Consider the following 22,426-nt stretch of genomic DNA (forward strand, 5'->3'; position numbering starts at 1 on the left):
TACGGGTTTCCTAGAATGAATCATGGTAGAAGAAACCCCTGGAGAGAATCCGGCTTGGGCTAAAATCCAGGATTCAACGGCCACGCCGTCAAAGACAGGGCCCCAGAGTTCTGGTGGCAAATCGGGCCCTGTGAGAGAAGATCCATGCGCTCTGAAAGCCGCTAGGGGACATCGGCGACAATTTGGACGAGTTCCGCGTACCATGCTTGACGCGGTCAGTCCGGTGCGACAAGGATCACCGGTCTCCCCTCTGCCCTGATCTTCTTGATGACCCTCGGGAGCAGAGGTAAAGGAGGAAATATGTACGCAGCTGGAACCGACAGAACCAGAGCATCTGCTCCGATGGCGCAAGGATCGAGCAATTAACTGGGGAACTTGGTTGTTTAGCCTTGAGGCCATGAGATCCACATCCGGCGTCCCCCAGCAAAGACATCTGCTGGAAGACTTCCGGATGGAGGGACCACTCGCCCGAGGCAAGACCTTGGCGACTGAGGAAGTCCGCGTCCCAATTCTCCACACCCGGTAGGTGGATCCCCGAGATGAGCGAATGATTGGTCTCAGCCCAGCGTAGAATGTGGGAGACTTCGCGCATGGCCGCCCTGCTGCAGGTTCCCCCTTGCAGGTTGATATACGCCACGGCCGTGGCGTTGTCGTGTCGGATTGGATTCTGATGGGATGGCCTGCGAGAAGGTGGTGAAAATTGTGTAAGGCAAGTGTCATCGCTCGTATCTCCAAGATATTGATTGGGAGACGCGACTCTCGCGTGGACCAACGACCCTGTGCCGTGTGGTGATTGAAAACTGCGCCCCAGCCCAAAAGGCTGGCATCAGTGGTCACCACTAACCAGCGCACAGGGAGAAAAGACTTCCCTTGGTTCAGAGAGGACTGTAGCGTCCACCACCTGAGGGTTTTCCTGACCTGTGGGGATAGGCGAAAACGACGGTCGAGGGAAAATGGACTCCTGTCCCAGGCTAACAGCAGCGCCTGTTGCAAGGGACGGAGATGGAACTGCGCAAACGGAATGGCTTCCATTGCCGCAACCATTTTCCCAAGGATGCGCATCATGAAGTGAATGGAGTGAGGGACTGGATGGGAGAGCTTGCGCGCTCCCTGTTGTAAGGACAAGACCTTTTCTGGAGGGAGACTGACTAACCCGCGGGAAGAGTCCAAAATCATGCCCAGGAAGCAGATTTGCTGAGCCGGCACCGGAGATGATTTCTCGAAGTTGATTTTCCAACCCAGGCAAGAAAGAGAATCCACGGTGATACTTACAGACTCCTCACAGTCAGAATGGGACGGACCCTTGATCAATAGGTCGTCCAGATACGGAAGAAGTACCACTCCCCTTAGTGTGAAGAATGGCCATAACCGCTGCCATGACCTTTGTGAAGACTCTGGGGGCAGTGGCGAGTCCGAAGGGCAAGGCCACAAACTGGAAGTGTTCGTCCTGGACTGCGAAGCGCAGGAACTGCTGATGAGGGAAAAATCAGGATGTGGAGAGAAGCATTCTTGATGTCTATGGATGCAAGGAACTCTCCTTTTTCCAGGGACGCAATAACGGAACGGAGCGAGTCCATCCTGAAGTGTCGAACCCGTACGAACTTGTTTAGCCGTTTGAGGTCCAGTATGGGCCATAGAGTCCCGTCCTTCTTTGGGACCACGAATGGGTTCGAGTAAAACCCCCTGAACCTTTGGTCTCGAGGGACAGGAACGATGACACCGTCCCTTCGAAGCCCCTGTATGGCCTGAAGATGTGACGCTCTTGATTTGGGGGGAGAGGATTGGAAGAAGCGTGGAAGAACACTCGATTTTGTATCCAGAGGACACGAGCTCTCTGACTCACTCGTCGTGGACGACCAAGAGCCAATTTTGACGGAACGAAAGACGTCCGCCGGACACGTCGACGAGTCATTGTGTAGAAGGTTTAATGGATGCGGATGCCTTAGGGCCAGAAGGTCTCAGTCTGGGTTTCCAGGAACGGTTAGGTCTGTATGAGACCTGGGGATTTTTGTCTCCCTGCCGTCCCGAACCAGGGCAAGTGGATGACCAACTGGAGTTGTTACGAAAGGACCGGAATCGAAACACTTGATTCCGAAAGGGCCGGGTAGGTTTTTGCTGAGGAAGAAATTTACTCTTCGCTCCGGTAGCATCAGGAATGATTTGATCTATTTTTCCCCAAATAAGCGGCCAGCATGGTAAGGCTAATGAAGTCAGCGACTTTTTAGAGGCAGAATCTGCTCGCCTATCGCGGAGCCACAAGGCCCTCTTGATGGAGATTACGTTTGCAGCCGCTTGTGCTGAGCAATTAGCTGCATCTATGGAAGCGTTGGCTCAGGCCGGAGAGTTCGTAGTTATCTACTTAGCGAGTCTGGCCGCCTCTGGGGGAAGATTACTGCCGTGGATGGTAGAGGTTAACACCTCTGCCCAGGCCACCATTGCCTTAGCCACCCAGGTAGCAGCAAAAGATGGAAGGAGTGCTGCTCCTGAGGCCTCAAAGACTGAGCAAGCCAGGTAGTCAATTTGACGGTCAGAAGGGTTTTTGACTGATGAACCGTCGGACAGATAGGATTGTTTTGGATGCGAGATGCGATACGGCAGGATCCACAGAAGGAGAGAGAAGCAACTCCTTCAATAGGTCCTTGGAGAAAGGATATTTAGCTTCCGTGGCCTTTTGAGCCGTAAATCGCTTATCCGGGTGTTCCCTGTGTTTTTGGACAATGTGCTGAAACTCAGGGTGATTAGCAAATATCTTTTGGACGTGTTTAGTCTTTTTAAAAGACACGACGTGTTCATGAGTGGATACAGATTCCTCGTCCACCATCAGCGTTTTGTTGACTGCCTCAATAAGGGAGTCAAATGTCTCCTGACCGATCGAGGAGTCTTGGGTTAAAGATTCCTCTGACTTGTATTCCGAGTCATGTACGCTGCGACCCTCGGGGGGGGGAAGGGGAGTGAGAAATTGAGCTCGCAGATGCTGAAGTTCGAACGTGTACGGGGGACATGGCATGAGTTCTTTTTCTGGAGCCCCGAGAATCCCGTAGTACGGTACGCCCCCTGTGGTCGGACGGCCCCGTACCGGCACCAGATTCCGTTGTGGTCGACGGAGGGTCGGTGGAAACATTGGAGGTGGAGGCAGAAGGCGGCTGCGCACAGGCTGGGTCACAGTTCTGGCACAAAGGGGTATTGTGGGCACGTGGCAAAGCAGAATTGCAAGTGGCACATGAAGTAAAGTGTGCTTTTTATTGCCCCTTTTTGCCTCCTTAGATTGAGACATAGTGCATGTCTATGCCTCCAATAAACTGCGGTAGCAGGGCTATGGGTGCAGAGAAGGGGTTAAGCTTTTCCCTATAGAGTGGAGCAGCTTACCCACGGTCCTGTGCTGGTGTCCCCGGGGAGGAAGAGGAAAATTAGCGTTTTCGGCTGATTTCCCTGCAGAAGTGGAGTCCCAAGATGGCGCCTGAGATTTGCAGGGCTCTTCTCGTTCAGAGCGACAAGCGCCTGAGTAGTGGGCGGGGCTCCGGCGGTGGGCGGGAATTTCAACTGCGGCCTAGTCCGGCTGAAGAAGCAGGGGACTTAATTTATGAAGCCTGCCGGCGGAACGCGGCCGCGATGTAGCGCCGAATGATCGCTGCTGGCATCTAGCCAGCGGCACCTCTCCTCCCCAGGGACCCGGACTGCACCTTCCCACGCAGGTAGCATGAGGAAGGGTACTACTCACCGAGTAGAGATGCTGCCTCCAGCTTAATCGATCCTCCCTATGCCGGGGGATGGAGAGCGTCCTGATATGTGCCTGCCGCAGGGGACTTATGGCTGTTCCTGCCGCAGGAGACTTACGGCTACCGAGGGGACTACATGATGCAGAGGTGAGGGCTTGATTGCGGTGGAACCCGGGAGATGCACATAAGAGCTATACTCTATGTGCTCGCCATCTAACAGGTGGGAGATCGAGACCGTATAGGAACCGTCACCCTGGCGTAGATTAGGCGTGCCCCATTCGTCGCAGTAGAGGTACGGGGAGGTATACTCGCCGTGCTCGCCTGTTGATGGTTCGGGGGAGAGCGGACCCTAGAAAGGAATCCATCTCCCCCTTCACTCCGTTAATTAAAAAATAAAAATTTACAGGAAATAAAAATACAATTAAAAACGGTGGGGTCTGAAAACAGACCCAAGTGCCTCCTACAGACACTAAGCAAGAACTGAGTCATTACTAGCCAGTCAAGGGGTGTATACTGCAGAGGAGGAGTTAATTCTGTGTGTGTTTACTTAGTGTCCTCCTAGTGGCAAGCAGCATAACACCCATGGTCCTGTGTCCCCCAATGAGGCGTAGGAGAAAACAAGTCTACCACGCTCTCAGCTGAGTAGTTACACGTATCGTCTGATTCCAAAGCCCTCAATGACAGATTGGACACGATGGCGTGCAAATTTCAGGAAAGGGGTTACCCAGAGGGACTCCTCAAGGAGGAAAAAACACGTGCCCTAACTCCACAATCTCTCTGTCCTCGGATGCGTTCTAGGGAGAGCGTTCCATTCGTACACACGTTTCATCCGCTCATGCCCAAGGTTTATTCCATTATCAAAAAACACTGGCCTCTAATGGCACTTTTCCTTGTTTAAATTGCGCTGCTTGCTCCAATGTCATCAAATCAGACAATATAACTCATCCCAGAACCGGTAAATCCTACCAGATCCGTGGTTTTTATACTTGTGAGTCCAATTTTGTGGTGTACCTGGTGAAATGTCCCTTTGGACTCCTTTACGTGGGAGAAACCACACAACACAAAGGACCGTATCGCAAGCCACAAGTCAACCATCAGATGTAATAAAACCTGGCTATATATATATATATATATATATATATATATATATATATATATATATATATATATATATATATATATATATATATATATACACACACACACACACACACACACACACACACACACACACACACACACACACACACACACACACACACACACACACACACACACACACACACACACACACACACACACAATCCCACCCCCCACCACATTACCACACACAATCCCGCACCCCCACCACATTGCCACACATAATTCCCCCCCCACCATGCAGTGTTAATTAGATAGCAATGAGCGTGCCGAGCGTTAGCTGGCTGGAAATAGCTAGTGACAATATATAAAACATAACTTTTAATCTATAGTCTAAAAAAAAAAAAACTGGATAAATCCCGACAAACAAAAAGTGATGGTTACCAGTTCTCAATAAATGGTTTGGTCTCACCACTTCTGTAGTAGTTCTCTGCAGGTCGCAGGTACGCAGGAGCCCAGAGGATAACCGTGTTAACCAGAAAAATATGGGGGGATTGGAGTTTCTAATATCCCCTGTCGTTCCCATGTGTTGCTCCTGCCCTTACAAGAACAGTTCCCAAGTAAGGCTACTAAGATGTAACCACCAGATATTGTCAAAGCTTCCTACGCGTTTCCTCCCCCATTCAGGGAAGAAAAAAATATATATGTGAGGAAAATTTAAAGTTCCTGCATTGGCAGGCAACCCTCATCTCAAGTCTTGGCTAGTTTAAGCCAGCACCTGTTCTCATGAAGCCTGTGCACGTTTTCGCTATCCAAGAAAGACCTTGAAACCTCAAAACTTTCAAACAGGAGGCAAGCCACTCGCAAAGCAGTGACCTGTCATATAGACACCAGAGGTAGGCAGAGGGGCTGGGCAGGAGCTGAAGACCCTACATCTAAACTTAAATTGCCGATTAAAGAACAACCACTATACGGGTTTCTTCACTGAAGGTATCTTTTTAATGTGTATAACAGCAGCAAAATGGCTATGCATCTACTTTAACGTGACAAACCGTGCTGACAGGTTCTCTTGAAACATTTTTGCATTATATTTGGTTTCAGACCTTTTTTTTTTTTCTCTCTGAAGCTTGGGTGTGTATTAGAACGGGTGCCCACGATCCGGAAGTAGCAGTGCTTTGGATGCAGTGCATGTTCGCTGCGTCCAAAGCGCTGCCTTCTATGGAACGCAGGTAAATCTGCATGTGTTCACTGAACTGTGCGGATTTACCACGTTCAATACATTAAGATGTAATTTCTCTTGCGGAGAAATCTTATAAATAGACATGGTCTTCCAATGTCCTTTCCTCTCTTAGAAATACCGTTAATGCTCTATGGTTCCATCATATTCTCCCATAGAAGCGTTAAAGTGCAAGTACAATACAGTGTGTTGTGCCATACATGAAGGCGCCTGCAGCACATTTTAACCCACATCTTGCAACCAGACACATACCTTGCATAAAATCCATTTGTAGCTGATTTGTATGTATTAATGTATGTATTTATTTTTTACTACAGGAAGGTTGTAGGTACAATGTCATGCATGTGGCTGCTAAGGAAAATCAGGCTGGGGTTAGTCAGCTTTTACTGGATACTTTGGAAAACCCAGAGTTTATGGGACTTATGTACCCTGATGATGGTGACCTCATGCTTCAGAAAAGGATCAGATATATTGTTGATCTGTATCTGAACACCCCTGATAAAGTGGTAAGTCTCCCAGAGAATACTGCAGATGTTTGCACTTTGTTTTTGAAGGTAGGATTACCAATTCTCTTTGTACTTATAGGGATTTGACACTCCTCTTCATTTTGCTTGCAAATTTGGCAACGCACACGTAGTTAATGTGCTCTGTTCACATCCTGACATTCAAAAAAAACCCAAGAACAAATATGATCAGACTCCAGAGCAGGTAATTATTTCAGTGTTATTGTTTTTTTCTACACACCAGATGCTGTTGTATGGAGGGATCTCGGGAGCTGAACTCGCGACAAGCCCACAGGCCCAGTCATGGTCATACTCTCTACTATCGTTACGCCCATGCCTATATGCAGTAAAGTTAAAGGGCTGGTGACCCACTATGGAGTTGTGCTGCAGCCTATTGGGAATCTACCGAATTGGGCAGATGTTCGGTCCATGTTTGGCTGGATGCTATCTTCAAATAAGAGCAGCAATTTGTGCTTGGCTCCGATCCTTGCAGTTAACCTCTTCTTCTTCTTCTTCTTCTTCTTCTTCTTCTTCTTCTTCTTCTTCTTCTTTTTTTTTTTTCTTATATTGTGCGGTCTACTTCATTATGCATTAAAGCTTCCTGTGCCTTAGGCTGGGCTTCAGAGGAGACCACCATTTTATCTTTATACTGTAATCTAGATGTAGATACATACTGTGTATAATTGCATAACAATTTAAAAAATTCTATGAAAAGTAAACCCATATTTCTAAAAGGTATAGACATAACTTATATCACAGCGCCTTTACATAGATGGCATTGGTTTGGGGTATACAACCTGATGAGTTTCCCTCTTAAGTTGGGGAACAAGGATGATGTTTCATACTTAAAAAAAAAAAAATAAATAATAATAATTGAGAGTTCAAGGGGACTTGGAACATGCGATAGCTGCCATAGCAAACGAATGGCACTACCCAGAGTGGCAGCAGCATACACCTATGGTTTCCAGTGTGTCAGACACCCCACCCCCACCCCCCTGGAAGGCTCGTAGAAAGATTATACGGTAAGTACCCAAAATCTTTTTTTTTTTTTTCCTTTTAACGCTTTACTCTTTCCCCAACACAGGTCATATGTGAGCGAAGCAAAAATAAATCATCAGAATTAAAAGAAAAGATTAGAGAATACCTGAAAGGTTAGTGTCCGTTTTGTTGTTTATTTTTTGTCCTACCTATTGTCACCTAACATTTCTTTAAGGTACGATTATTGAAATGATATAATCGTCTCAGTGGTGTGTCTTGACAGAAATGCTATTCCAGCTACTTCACTTTAAGCGGGTGTGAGTTCAAACTAACATGGAATTGCTAAAACCTAATTAGCGATTTGACATTTTCATGTTGCACTTTATTTTTCTTTGCAACTTACTGCCTCGCTCTCCGGGATCCAGCACCATTCTGCTCCACTTGAGTCGTATCAAGCACTCTGCAGATTGTCCATGTCCAAGTCACACTGCTCCCTTTGTGACCCAGAAGTGGCTTTTACAATGTAAGTCTATGGAGTATCAAAGCGAGGCTGTATGGGCTTACAAGAGACTTCCAGCTCATACATAGTAAGACCACTAGTCAGAATTGCGGTGACATCGCTGAGAAGCACAGCAGAACTGTGCTAGATCCCAAAGAGCGCGGCAATAGGGGAGTATATTAATGCGCTGCATGAACACATGCCCACATTTAACTAAAAATGAGATGGAAGTGCTTCTTTAAGGAAGCACCCCATCAAAGTTTTTTTCTTAATATATTGCAATCATCATATAACGGCGTACTAACATTTTACTGATTTCTCCTTCGCCTCATTGAGGGACACAGACCATGGGGTGTATGCTGCTGCCACTATGAAGCTGACACTAAGTTAACACAAAAAAAGTTAGCTCCTCCTCTGCAGTATACACCCTCGTGCTGGCTCCCAGAGAACCAGTTTTTGCTTAGTGTCCGTAGTATGCACTCGGTCGGGTCTTCTATTCAGACCCCAAACTCTTAATAATTTTATTTTTTACTTTTTTACAAGTTTTACACTTTTGATTTTATTTTTTTACAATGGATGAAGGGGCGACGGATCCTTTCAAGGCTCCGATCTCCCTGAACCATCAACAGGCGAGCACGCAGAGTGTCGCCTCTCCGTATCCTTTCCTGCGACATGGGATGCCACTCCTGAGCTGATTCTTAAGAGCGACGGGTCCCTTCAAGGGCACCGATCTCCCCACACCTTCAACGGACGAGCACATGGAGTGTCGCCTCCACGTATCATCTTCTGCAGCCAGGCCTATTGCCAGACATTCAGCCCTCTTCCATCCTAGAGGATTAGCGCTTTGGATGTACAGAGGCTCAACTCATGACGTCCGAGCAGCCCACACTGCACCACCACTGTTAAAGCTGATGGTGCAAGGTGGCGGACGGTCCCTCTCCACCTCCCTCCTAAAGGGATGGTAGATTGAGGGTTTTCCCTCCTATCCCTGCACCGTCCAAACCAGCAGCAGCACAGGAGGACCTGCAGCAAGCTGCCTTATCTGCCACCCGGAATCCTCTCCAGGTAAGTGGTGGGGCTGGAGGGCTCCTTTTTTTGTTTTTTTTTCTTTTTTTAGGGCAGACTGGCGTGGCGCTGGGTAAGGGGGATCCATTCTCGATGCGGAGACTCCGCCCACCGGTCCTGGCGCTTCTGGTACAGCATGAGAAGCGTCTCTCAAATCTCGGGGGCCAGCTTTCTTCCCCCCCCAACTGCCTCAGCACTATCTGCCATCAGGACGGAGACAGCAGGGTCCACGCAGTCGGAGTAATGCAGGAGGAGCAGGGCCACAGACCTGGGTTAGGGAGCACTGCATGATCCTCCTCCGGTGCGTTGTCCCAGCCTAAGGCATCAAAAAAGTCTATGGCTATATTCTTTACTTCATGCTCCTCCTGCCAATCTGCATTTCCTAAGGCTCAGAGTTCACCACTCTGCAATGCCTGTGACCCAAACTGCGCTCAGGAGCCCTCTGCTGCCACCGAGCCCAGTGTACCTAGTCCCCCTGAGTGGGCTTAGTCACTGTCTCAATCCATGGCTTCGCTAGCTAAAGCGACTGAATCCCTCCGTGATCCTTCGGGGGACCGGAGCGTTTGCAGGACTGACTAAGACGGATCCTCCCCAAGCCGGGAGCAGTCTGTTAACGGTCTGAAAGCACTCTAGAAGCCATCAGGCACCTAGAAAACAGATCCATAGCGCTTCTCCTGAGCAGACAGTGCCTTGTCGCTTCACAGCTCCGTTTCTAGCTCTCCCTCTCCAGAGTTCAGTAGCGAATGTGAATCTGACGGTTCCTTATATCCGGATTCGCCAGACTTTAATTAGACAGTGGATTCGCTTATTGAGGCAGCTAACCAGGCTTTAAAGGTTGAGGAAGATTCCTGCTTCGCTCCGGAACAGAACGTGTCCTTTAAGAGAACTAAAAGCTCTCATAAGGCATTTTCTATTCACTCTGAATTTGGAGCCATAGTTGACAAGTTAATAGGCACAGAGAGCGCCCGGATAAACGCTTCACAGGACAAAGGCCTCCTGAAGCAAAGTATCCCTTTTCAGCTGATCTGAAAAAGGATTGGGCGGAATCTCCGGTGGTAGACCCCCCAGTATTCCGCCTAGCCTCCAAAACTCTCCTGTCCGTGTCGGATAGCTCATCCATCAAAAATCCCAGAGACCATCAGAAGGCTTGGCCCGCTCTGTTTTTGAGTCCTCAGGTTCGGCTCTATCCATCCTTTGCCGCAGCATGGGTAGCTAAGGCTATGGTTTTCTGGTCAGAGACTTGGCTAATTCACTTCAGAACAGTAACCTTCCTCCAGAGGCGGCGCGCCTTGCCAACCAGATTTCCTGGGCAGGTGATTACCTGGTACACGCATCCTTGGATTCGGCCGGTTGTGCTGCTCAGTCAGCAGGCAATGCCATCTCTGTCAGAAAGTCATTATGGCTCAGAGATTGGAAGGCGGACTCTGCATCAAAAAAGTCTCACCTCCCTTCCTTATCAAAGCGGCCGCTAATTTGGAGAAAAGCTGGATCAGATCCTTTCCGATACTATGGGAGGAAAGAGTAAATTCCTTCCCCAACAGAGACTTGGGCGTCCCTTTTGGAGACAGCAACAAATCCTTTTCCGTTCCTTTTGCTCCACTCCAAGCTGGGCCACTACCACTACTTCGTCCAATTCATGACGTTCTCCACAAAGAGATGGAGGAACTCTGGTCTCGTACAGGCCTAACCAGCATTTGAAGTCCCGACCCAAGCAGTCGAGGCCTAAAGGGCCTGAGTCCCAGAGATTTTCCTCACTCTGACTATCAGCGCTATCCAGTCGACATCGGCAGGGTAGGTAGCCGCCTACTTCTTTTGTCAGGTCTGGCTTTCTGTCGTCTTCGAGTGGGTCAGAGATCTGGTGTCGTCCGGATACAAAATCGACTTTGTGTGCCCCCTTCATGTTTCTTTCCCTCCCGTCCTCACTCTTCAGAGGCAAGAGCAAAGGCTTTCTCCCGGGCCATAGACGCATTGCATCACGATGGCGTCATTGTCCCCGTCCCAGAAAGGGAAAGGTTTCAGGGTTTCTATTCCAACCATTTTGTCGTCCCAAAGAAGGATGGAAAGGTGAGACCGATACGAGACCTCAAACTTCTAAACAAGTTTGTCAAGGTATGTCATTTCCGCATGGGATCTCTGCGTTCAGTTATCACTTTCCTGGAAGAAGGGGAATTCTTGGCCTAAATCGACATCAGAGACGCTTACTTGCACAATTTTTTTCCCCCTCACCAGAGATTCCTGCGCTTTGCCATTCGCGACCAGCATTTCCAATTCACGGTCCTGCAATTCAGCCTTGCTACTGCCCCCAGAGTGTTCACAAAGGTCATGGCGGCCATCATGTCCATCCTGCAGTCCCGGGGCGTGATCATTCTTCCCTATCTGGACGACCTTTTGATCAAAGGTCCGTCCTTCCACGACTGTGTGGAGTCCATTCGCATTACTTGTGATACCCTTTCTCGCCTGGGCTGGCTGACTAAACTTAAGCAAATTCTCTCCGGTCCCAGCCCAGCAGATTTCCTTTCTAGGAATGTCCCTGGACTTGTCTCGGGGGTTGGTAATACTCCCAAGTCTTAGCCCTTCAACAAGGAGCCCGAGCGCTTCGTCAGTCTTACCCTCGCTCCATCCGGTTTGTAATGAGGGTACTAGGAAAGATGGTGGCCGCAATGGAAGCAGTCCCATTTGCGCAACTGCACCTTCGTCCCCTACAACATGCCCTTCTGGCAGCTTGGGACAGAAACCCTTTCTCCCTCGATCGAAGGTGCCGCTTATCCCTACAGGTCAGACTCTCAGGTGGTGGACATTGAACTCTTCCCTCAACCGGGGGGGGGGGGGAAGTCTTTTCTACCCATTTGATGGCTAGTGGTGACTACCGATGGCAATCTTCCGCCACCACACTGCTCAGGACCGCTGGTCAATTCAGGAATTGAAGCTACCGATCAACGTTCTGGAGATCCGTGCTATTTGACTGGCCCTGCAGCACTTCCAACATCTTCGGGGTCATCCAATCTGTATCCAATCAGACAATGCCACGGCTGTGGCATACATCAATCATCAGGAGGGTACCCGCAGCATGGCGGCCATGCCCGAGAACTCACATCCTTCGATGGGCAAGGAACATCCACTCGTGATCTCAGCGGTGCATATTCCAGGAGTGGATAACTGGACCTTAGACTTCCTCAGCCATCAGGGTCTCACTTCGGGGGAGTGGGAGCTCCATCCGTAAGTCTTCTCCCAGATCTGTCTTCACAGGGGGATCCCAGATGTGGACCTCATGGCGTCGAGACTGAATGCCAAGGTTCCCCAGTTTATAGCGAGGTCTCGAGATCCAAGAGCCATCGGTGTCGACGCTCTGGTTCTTTCATGGCGCCAATTCTGCCTTCCATACATTTTTCCTCCTCTACCGTTACTCCCCAGAGTAATCAGGAAAATCAAGGCCGAAGGAGTACCTGTATCCTGGTTGCTCCCAATTGGTCTTCGCGCGCATGGTTCGCGGAGTTGGTACGTGTCGTTGCCAACATACCCTGGAGACTGCCGGATCGACCAGATCTGCTCTCCCAGGGCCCCATCTACCACCAGAACTTGGGGGTTCTGTGTTTAATAGCGTGGTCCTTGAATCCTGGGTCTTAACCCAGGCAGGGTTTTCTCAACACGTCATTTCCTCCATGGTTAGTGCCCGTAAACCCTCATCGGTACGCATCTATCATCGTACCTGGAAGACCTTTTTTTGCTTGGTGCAAGGAGCGTGGTCTTTCTCCTCTCGTCTTTTCAGTTACCACCATTTTAGAGTTCCTACAGGCCGGTCTGGTCTCTGGGCTGGCACTCAGTTTCCCTCAAGGGCCAAATCTCTGCTCTATCGGTCTTATTTCACAGGCACATCGCGTCAAGACTTCAGGTTAAGACTTTTCTTCAGGGGGTGTCACATGTCGCTCCTCCCTATCGCATGCCTTTAGAGCCTTGGGACTTCAACTTGTTGCTAAGTGCCCTTCAGGAACCGCCCTTTGAACCGCTTCAGGACATTTCGCTGATCTTTCTGTCCTGGAAGGTTGCCTTCCTTGTGGCGATCACATCGATCAGAAGGGTTTCAGCCTTATCCTGCCGGACTCCTTACCTTAACTTCCATCAGGACAAGGTTGTCCTCAGGCCGTCGCCATCCTTTTTGCCAAAGGTCTTTTCGTCCTTCCATCTTAACAAGTACATTGTCCTATTCACAGGGTTGAAAGAGCTCTTCACACTCTGGACCTGGTCAGAGCTTTACGAAGGTCTGACGGCATCCTTCAAAAGAACAGACGCTCCTTTCATTCTCCCGGAAGGTCACAGGAAGGGTCTTGCCACTTCTAAGGCCACGATAGCCAAGTGGATTCGTTCCACCATCTAGGAGTCATACAGAGTCAGAGATCAGCCCATCACAACAGGGATCAGAGCACACTCCACTCGAGTGGCGGGGGCTTCTTGAGCCATTCGGCATCAGGCGATGGTGGAGCAGGGCTATAAAGCTGCGACTTGGTTCAGTTTACATGCCTTCGTAAAGCACTATAATCACTCTCAGGCTTCAGCGGATGCGAGTCTGGGCAGAAGAATTCTGCAGGCAGCGGTGGCGCACATCTAGGCAGATGTTGCATGAAGCCTAATCCTTTGTGTTCATTTCCCACCCAGAGACTGCTTTGGGTCGTCCCATGGTCTGTGTCCCCCAATGAGGGAGAAACAGGTGTTTGTGTACTCACCGTAAAATCATTTTCTCCGAGCCACTATTTGGGGGACACAGCACCCACCCTGTTAGCCTAATGACTTGTGCTTGTTCTTTAGTTTGACATGTTCTTATGTATTGTTAATGTTCTCCTGTTTTTGCACTGAACTAGTTCTCTGGGAGCCATCACGAGGGTGTATACTGCAGAGGAGGAGCTAACTTTTTTTGTGTTTAGTGTCAGCCTCCTAGTTGTAAGCAGCATACACCCCATGGTCTGTGTCCCCCAATGAGTGGCTCAGAGAAAAGGATTTTACGGTGAGTACACAAAAATCCCTGTTTTGCCCATGCTCAGTTCTTTTTCCATTACGTCTATGACCTCATGTGATTAAAACATAACTAGCTGAATCCTCATAAGCTCTATATAGAAACAGGAAGTCATTTTTCTCCTTTGCCACATTGTTGAACACGGAACCATGGGTGTTATGCTGCTGTCGCCAGGAGGCTGACACTAAGTTGAGACAAAAGTTAGCTCCTCCCCTGCGGTATACACCCTCATGCTGGCTTCCAGTTCAAGCTTAGTGTCCATAGGAGGCACACAGGGTCTTTTTTCTCTGCATGAGTCATCATTAAGCCAGGTGCACACCCATATTTTCTGTCCATGTCCTAGCCGATATTAGGCTTGCAATCAGCCATGCAAATTAATGTGTGTAAATGATCGGACTACACTTGGATGACATCTGAGTGCAGACAGATTTCGGCGCACTGACACGATGGAGAACATGGGGAAATTTTGTTCTTGGTGTGCTCCGATTCTCTTATCGGAGAGAAACTGGTCACACTGTGCTGACACTCTAATCAAATTCTTATGAGTTTGATCAAAGTATAATTTGCATAATCTCCTGAATTAGTTCTTACCCTAGCCTTGGGGTATTTTCACAAGAATGCAGTTTTGGTGCATTTTTTTTAACCCCTTCATGACCTTGGGATTTTCCGTTTTTCTCTATGTTCGTTTTTTGCTCCCCTTCTTCCCAGAGCCATAACTTTTTTTTATTTTTCCGTCAATATGGCCACGTGAGGGCTTATTTTTTTGCGAAACAAGTTGTACTTTTGAACGACATAATTGGCTTGTCGTGTACTAGAAAACGGGAAAAAAATTCCAAGTACGGTGAAATTGCAAAAAAAAGTGCAATCCCCACACTTGTTTTTTGATTGGCTTTTTTACTAGGTTCACTAAATGCTAAAACTGACCTGCCATTATGATTCTCCAGGCCATTATGAGTTCATAGACACCAAATATCTCTAGGTTCTCTTTCATCGAAGTGGTGAAAAAAAATTCCAAACTTTGCTTAAAAAAAAATTAATAAAAAATTGCGCCATTTTCCGATAACCGTAGCGTCTCCATTTTTCATGATCTGGGGTCAGGTGGGCTTATTTTTTGCGTGCTGAGCTGGCATTTTTAATGATGGCATTTTGGTGCAGATACGTTCTTTTGATCGCCCGTATTCTGGCGTTTCGATTTTTTTTTTTTTTTTTTTTTTTTTTTGTTTACTTTTGCCATGCTTCAATAGCCTCCATAGGCTAGAAGCTGGCAGAACTCGATCGCCTCTGTTACATAGCAGCGATCATCAGATCTCTGCTATGCAGCAGAAGTGCAGGTGTGCTATGAGCGCTGACCACAGGGGGGGGTGCTCACAGCAGGCCAGCATCAGTAACCATAGAGGTCTCAATGACCTCTATGGTTACCATTCTGACGCATCGCTGACCCCCGATCATGTGACGGGGGTCGGCGATGCGCTCATTTCCGACCACGCGGCCGGAAGTGCCGGTTAAATGCCACTGTCAGCGTTTGACAGCGGCATTTAACTAGTTAATAGCGGCGGGTCAATCACAATTTCATCCGCCGCTATTGCGGGCACATGTCAGCTGTTCAAAACAGCGGACATGTCCGGGATTTGATGCGGGCTCACCGCCGGAGCCCACATCAAAGCAGGGGATCTGACCTCGGACGTACTATCCCGTCCGAGGTCAGAAAGGGGTTAATGCTAATTTTAGTTTCGTGTTGCGTTTTGCTGTACCAGCTAGGTCTACGAAATTCCAGAAATCTGATGCACAGTTTGGGTTTTTTTGTCCTCAGTATTTTGTGCAAAACCTTAGGTTTTACCCATTGAAAGTGAAAGTAATGGGTGATGAAAAACGCTGAAAAAAATGCATGATGTGGGTTTTCTTTTCTTTCTTTTTTTTTTTTTTGTTGCAAAAATCTAAAGTAGAATTTTTTTGCTCTAAACTTTATTAGCATGCACGAGACAAATGTAGCATGACACAAACACAGCATGTTTTGCTGCAGGAAAAAAAATGCAGCGAAAATGCAACGTGTGAACATAGCCTTAGAACTAAAATTCTACTTTGCTGCAAAGTCCCTGGCACAGTGAAGGATCAGAGCAGCTCGGTCAGGAGTTAGAGGGGGATGACTCAAACAGGGAAAGCAGACTTCACTGCTTCTACATAGAGCTTAGAAGGATTCAGCTCGTAGCTTTTTAATCAAGTGATGTCAGACCTAATGGAAAAGATAATTAACTGGGTGAAACGGCAAACTAAGCAATTGTAAATACTGTTTAAACCTGCTGACAAATTCCCTACAACAGAAAAACCTTTTTATTAAAAGAAAAGTTTAATTTTTACAGATCTCCCCAAATGCTATTCACCGGCAGATATAGGGCTAATATGCAGGCTAATGGCTGTCTGGACGCCTTATGCTACTGTCACATTTCCATTTTTGGGAATCCTTCACAATGTTTCGTTTTGGGGCAAAAAGTATTCTGCAAATTTTCCCGCAGGATGCGTTTTTTCCCCATAGACTTGTATTGCCGACGGATCGCGACGTATGGCCACACGTTGCGTCTGTCATGCACTGCTTGCGTCGGGTTTTGGCGGACCGTCGTCACAGAAAAACGTTCAAGGGAACGTTTTTCTGTACGTCGCATCCAGTGTTTCAGACTGCGCATGCCCAGCAGGAAATATCGCTCTCACGATCTTTCCTCACCCTGCAGTCTGATGGAAATGTGAAAGCACACACTTCATCGGTACTTCGCGCCGACGCTTCGTGACGGCCCCGTACTGACGGAAAAGTGAAAGAAGCCTTACTGAAAGTGCAGCTACTGGGAGTAAATTAACACTATTCCTCTGTGAAGATCTGTCTGCTTTCAGTCATAATGACATGCTAGGAGTGAGTGCATCTATACACAGTGAGCTGTCAGTGCTAGGGTGTGCTTACAGCCGCCACTCACTGTGTACTGAGCGGTGACTAGCCGATCCCGATAGCTGTGCTTTCAGTAAGGTGACAAGGGCAGCATTTTAACCTGCATATTAACAATATATCTGCAGGATAAAATTGGTTGACATGAAGTGTCACCCTTTTAAAATTTAAAAAATATATACAATTTCTCATTTCAGAAAACCCATTGTCTCTCGGCTGCAGTTTGCGTAAAGCACAGCTTTGGTTTCTTACTCCTCCCTCCCTGGGTTTAGTGCTGAGTCTCCTTCTGCTCCCAATGTCTGTTGTTCTGTGCAGCTTTCACAGCAGCCAATAACTGAGCTCAGTGGCTTGTGTTGTCATCTCTGGCAGTCGCTGAGCTCACTTACTGGCTGCAGCTTTGTCACCATGTCAGTGCTGCAGACCATAACAGTAACGAAGAGCAGCGGTTTAAGGCTACTTTCACACTAGCGTCGTGCACTGCACGTCGCTATAAGTCGTTTTGCAGAAAAAACGCATCCTGCAAAAGTGCTTGCAGGATGCGTTTTTTCTCCATAGACTTTTATTAGCGACGCAGTGCGACGCATTGCCACACGTCGCAACCGCCGTGCGTCGGACCGTCGCCACCAAAAAACGTTGCTTGTAACGTTTTTTGGTGTGTCGTTCCCGTCTTTTCCGATTGCGCATGCGCAGCCGGAACTCCGCCCCCGCCTCCCCGCACCTCACAATGGGTCCGTTGTGCGGCGCATTCACTGCTAGCGTCGGTACGTCGCAACGACGCAATTCGTCATCCGACGCTAGTGTGAAAGTAGCCTAAGACTTAATGCGGGACCTGGGGAGGTTGAGTAAAGAACAGCTCTTTGATTCTTGTTTTATAAAACTGGAAAACCCTTTTAATAAATGTGCTAGATCACTAACATTTTGTGATGCAGGTACAATTTAGGCCTCTTTCACACTTCCGTCTTTTAGTGCCCATCAAAATCCATCGATTTTTGAAAAAAAGTTTCCAGCAAATCTTTCTACTGGATCCTGTTTTTCGTTATTGGGATTTTCTGTATGGTTTACACCCAATACACAGATATTGCTTTATTGATGGATCCTGTTTTTCCCATAGACTTGTATTAGCGACGGATTGTGACGGATGGCCATCCATCTCATCCGTCGTGCACTGGATCCGTCGGAAAATTGCTGTCCGTCGGGCAGAGAAAACGTTCAGAGGATCGTTTTTTCTGCACGTCGGAAAATCGCTCAGCAACGGATCCTGCGCTGCCCGTCGTTGGCTATAATGGAAGCCTATGGACGCAGGATCCGTCGCTGACTGTGAAAAGCAAGAATCCACCGACGGGTTCCGTCTTTTCAAACTGAGCATGTGCGAAAGAATTTCCCATCGGGGAAATTCTCGATCGTTTTCTCTTTTTAATGCATCAATAGTAGCAAGATATAATGTTAAAAATAATTTTAAAAAGTCGCAATATTCTTACCTTCCGGCATCCCGCGCAGCGTTACCGATGCTCGCGATGATCCCGGCAGGTAGCTTTCCCAGTAATGCATTGTGAAATGACCCAATGACGTCGCGGTCTCGCGACGTCATCAGAGGTCATTGCACGCAAGACATTACTGGGAACTCTAGCTGCCGGGATCATCGCGAGCAACGGTAACGCTGCGCGGGACGCCGGAAGGTAAAAATATTGCGATTTTTAACTTGTGTTGTGTATGCGTTTTCGCAGCAGAAAACCGCTGCGAAGATGCATACACAACAGGTGCACATTAATCTCGACGGGTCCGTCAGAAAAAACGGGCCCAATGCACTCGTTTTTTACAATCTACACAGGATCCGTCTTTTCAACATTTTGACGGATCCTGTGCAGATTGTAAAAACGGAAGTGTGAAAGAAGCCTTACTTGAATAGAATCGTATGAATTTGCTATTGCTTGTAATCAATTGAAGAAATACCAGAATTTATAGATTTGCTATTATAGCTTGCATGCATCAGCACTTCACAATCACAAATTTATTTCTGCTCTCTTTTTACCAGGCCATTTTTATGTCCCTTTGCTGCGTGCTGAGGATAACTCTTCATTTCCTATAATTGGTAGACCATGGTCACCTGAGCAGCCTGATATTCTTTCTCAACCACGGTACTGTGGCACCCCAAAAGATCCATTGCTAGCTGTTAAAGCATTTGCAGGACCCATGAGCCCTTCCAAGGTGAGAGACTTAAGTAATGGAATCCATTTTAGAATCAACCCCTTCACGACATCTTCTGTACATGTGTACAGTATGTCTAACATCGTGATAATCGCACGGGCTCGCTCCGAGTGCTGACATGATCAAAAATGGGTGTCAGCTCTGAGAGCTGACACACTGCTGCAAAGTCTACGATCGGTGCTGATTGCTGACGTTTAACTGCTTTGTTGCCTCTGTCAATAGTGACAGCGACTTTGATAGGTAGAGAGCTCCCTCTCTCCTATCGTCACAACACAATTGCATTTGCGTTGTACCGATGGTGACCCTGGGCTGAAAGATGTCGCAGGGTCACCCACGTACGGTGACCCATAAGCTCCTGCTCAGAGCATGCAATGTACAGATCTAATGCCCTGCAATTAGTAAGCATTGCAGAGTGTTAGATCACGGCAGGGAAAGTTTATGTCACATACTGGGACAAGGTAGAAGAGTAAAAATAAATAAATGAGTAAAAATTGTTAAAAAAAATCACAAGATTTAAAAAAAAAAAAAGAAAAATATTAATCCAATAAATACTTAAATTGAAGTAAAAATAAAGTACCACTTATACTCATGTATAAGCCGAGATTTTCAGCACACTTTTTTTTTTTTTTTTGAGCTGAAAACGCCCCCCTCGGCTTATACACCTGTCATTGTCCAGAAAGCCACTGTGGCACAGTGACAGCTGCAGCCGCCGGCTTCCAGCAGACATCATACTCACTGTCCTGGTGCCGACGCGGCATCTGTCCCTGCATCTCTGTTAAGGTAATGAATATGCACGCGTCTCAACTCCCATAGGCATGAAGCTTATATTCATTATGTGGTACCGCTCAGCACAGGAAGAGCTGCTGGCGCCGGGACAGCGGAGATGCAGCGATGGCACAAGGAGGGTGAGTGGGACGGGTGGTTTTTGTGTGCCATGCATGCATATGACCGGGGGAGCCAAGCCATGCATACGACTGGGGGAGGCGAGCCATGTATACAAAGACCGGGGGAGCCACACATACCTGGCTTATACTCGAGTTGGCTTATACTCAAGTATATACGGTACGTGTTTGTTATTACTACGTTCAGACCTGACATAAAAAACTTCCGTGCAAGATAACTCCTTCAGTGAACACCGCAAAAACTAAATAAAAACGTAGCAAACTATGCTTTTTCATATCGCTGATCAAGAAGTCAACTGTAAATAAAAATAGTATTGCTGAAAATGTAATCATGTCCCGCAAAAAACAAGCTGCCATGAAGCTCAATCCGCAGAAAAATAAAAATGCTATAGCTGAGTAGAGTGAAGACAAAAAATACTTTTTCTTTAAAATAGTTTTTATTGTGTAAAAGTGCCAAAAGATAAAAAAGTGGTATCGCTGTAATCATACTGACCCGAAGAATAACGTTTTACAAAGTTTAAAATAATACTTTAGCCACACTGTGAACAGCATAAAAAAATAGTGAATTGCTAGTTTTTGTTAATTCTGCCTCCCAAAAATCTGAATTGAAAGCTATGTGGACAAAAACCGATGTACCGATAAGTCACCTCGACCCACAAAACACAAGTCCTCACATGACTCTTCTTGGCAAAAGTATGGTTAAATTATAGCTCTTAAAATATGGCGATGCAAAAAACTATTTTGCAAATAAAAGCGTCTTAGTGTGTGACAGCAGCCAAATATTATACCACTTTGTAAATTGCTGTAATCGCACCTACCTGAGGAATAGTAGTCTAATTATTTATACCACGAGGAACAGCGTAAAAACTAATTTGAACACCTCAACAGCAGGTCAAAAATTGATTTCTCCTTCGCCTCATTGGGGGACACAGCCCGTGTGTGTATGCTGCTGCCACAGGAGGCTGACACTAGGTAATACAAAGAAAGTTAGCTCCTCTCCTGCAGTATACACCCTCCTGCTTGCTCCCAGAGAACCAGTTCATGCTTAGTGTCCATAGGAGGCACACTGGGGTCTGCTATTCATTTTTAACTCAAATAAATTTTTATTAAGAATAACATTACAATTGACATGTTACATTCTTGTTTTCAGTACAATATTTTCCCCTCAAACGAACCCTGCAATCCCAACTTATCCTGCCCCCCCCCCCCCCCCATAAGACAGCCCACCTTGTTTAATAGCTCCACACTCAAATCTATAGGATGACTATCCCCTCAGTTAGGACCATAGGCCACGTGTTATGTTTTCACCAATTCAGGGTCTTGATTCGCCCGGTCTCTATAACAAACCTATCCCATGGCAAGCCACAGAGACCACAGCTTATCGAACATTTCAATTTTCCCTCTTTTCTGATAAAACCCCTTTTCCAGTCTCAGGCCCTGCTTCACATATTGGAGGAATTCTCTTCTTGAAGGCGGCTCGTCCTTAATCCAATTTCGCGCAATTACCTTCCGGGCCATATACAGCAATCTGGCAATAGCTGTCTTCAGGTTGTTATCCACTCCAATCTCATCCACGCACCCCAACAAGCACACCATCGGGTCCCTTGGCACCGTGCATCTGTATGCTCCTTCCACACGACTCAAAACTACCAACCAAAGGGGTCTGCTATTCAGACCATACTTTTTTAGTTTAATTTTTGTCTTTCAAGTTTTACTTTTCTCCTTCGCCTCATTGGGGGACACAGGACTGTGGGTGTATGCTTCTGCCGCCAGGAGGCTGACACTAAGTAAATGTAAAAAAACGTTAGCTCCTCCTCCCTCGTATACACCCTGACACTGGCTGCTGGAGACTCCAGTTCTTGCTTAGTGTCTGAAGGAGGCACACCATCTGGGTCCCGGATCTTTTGGACCCATTTCCTTTCATCTCTTCACCAACGGAATTGAAGGGGCGACGGACCTTTTTGAGGGTCCGATCTCCCCAAAACCAACAACGGGCAAGCACGTGTGAATTTCTCCATGTATCCTTTCCCGCGACGTGGGATCCCTCACCGGACTAGGCCCTGACCACCCGAAGGTATTTAGACCCTAGGCTGTACAGGTGCCCGTAGAATGTCCGCGTGTCCCCCCTGTTAACTCTACACCTCTGCTTTTGCTACAGTGTTAGATGGGGTGGTGGACGGTCCCTCTCCTTATCCTTAGTAGATAATGGAGCTAGGGTTCCTGCACCGTCATTTACCTCCCCCCGCTCCCAGGTCCTGCCATCAGGGCCATGACCTCCCCAATCCACCGGATAATACTCATAGGAGG

General features: G+C 47.5%; 1 protein-coding gene across 3 annotated transcripts in view; it reads left to right on the forward strand.

Moving 5' to 3' along the window:
• ANKLE2 (ankyrin repeat and LEM domain containing 2) overlaps positions 1-22,426 on the forward strand; it is a 112,775-nt gene that overhangs the window by 44,367 nt on the left and 45,982 nt on the right. For all 3 annotated transcript variants that reach the window (XM_077293369.1, XM_077293368.1, XM_077293370.1), the window contains exons 5-8: positions 6,351-6,539; positions 6,619-6,741; positions 7,621-7,687; positions 19,045-19,217. In XM_077293369.1, coding sequence (XP_077149484.1) covers positions 6,351-6,539; positions 6,619-6,741; positions 7,621-7,687; positions 19,045-19,217 — 552 coding nt within the window. The remainder of the gene's footprint in view (positions 1-6,350; positions 6,540-6,618; positions 6,742-7,620; positions 7,688-19,044; positions 19,218-22,426) is intronic.

Source organism: Ranitomeya variabilis, chromosome 1, assembly GCF_051348905.1.
Source record: "Ranitomeya variabilis isolate aRanVar5 chromosome 1, aRanVar5.hap1, whole genome shotgun sequence".
NCBI classification, from domain to species: domain Eukaryota; kingdom Metazoa; phylum Chordata; class Amphibia; order Anura; family Dendrobatidae; genus Ranitomeya; species Ranitomeya variabilis.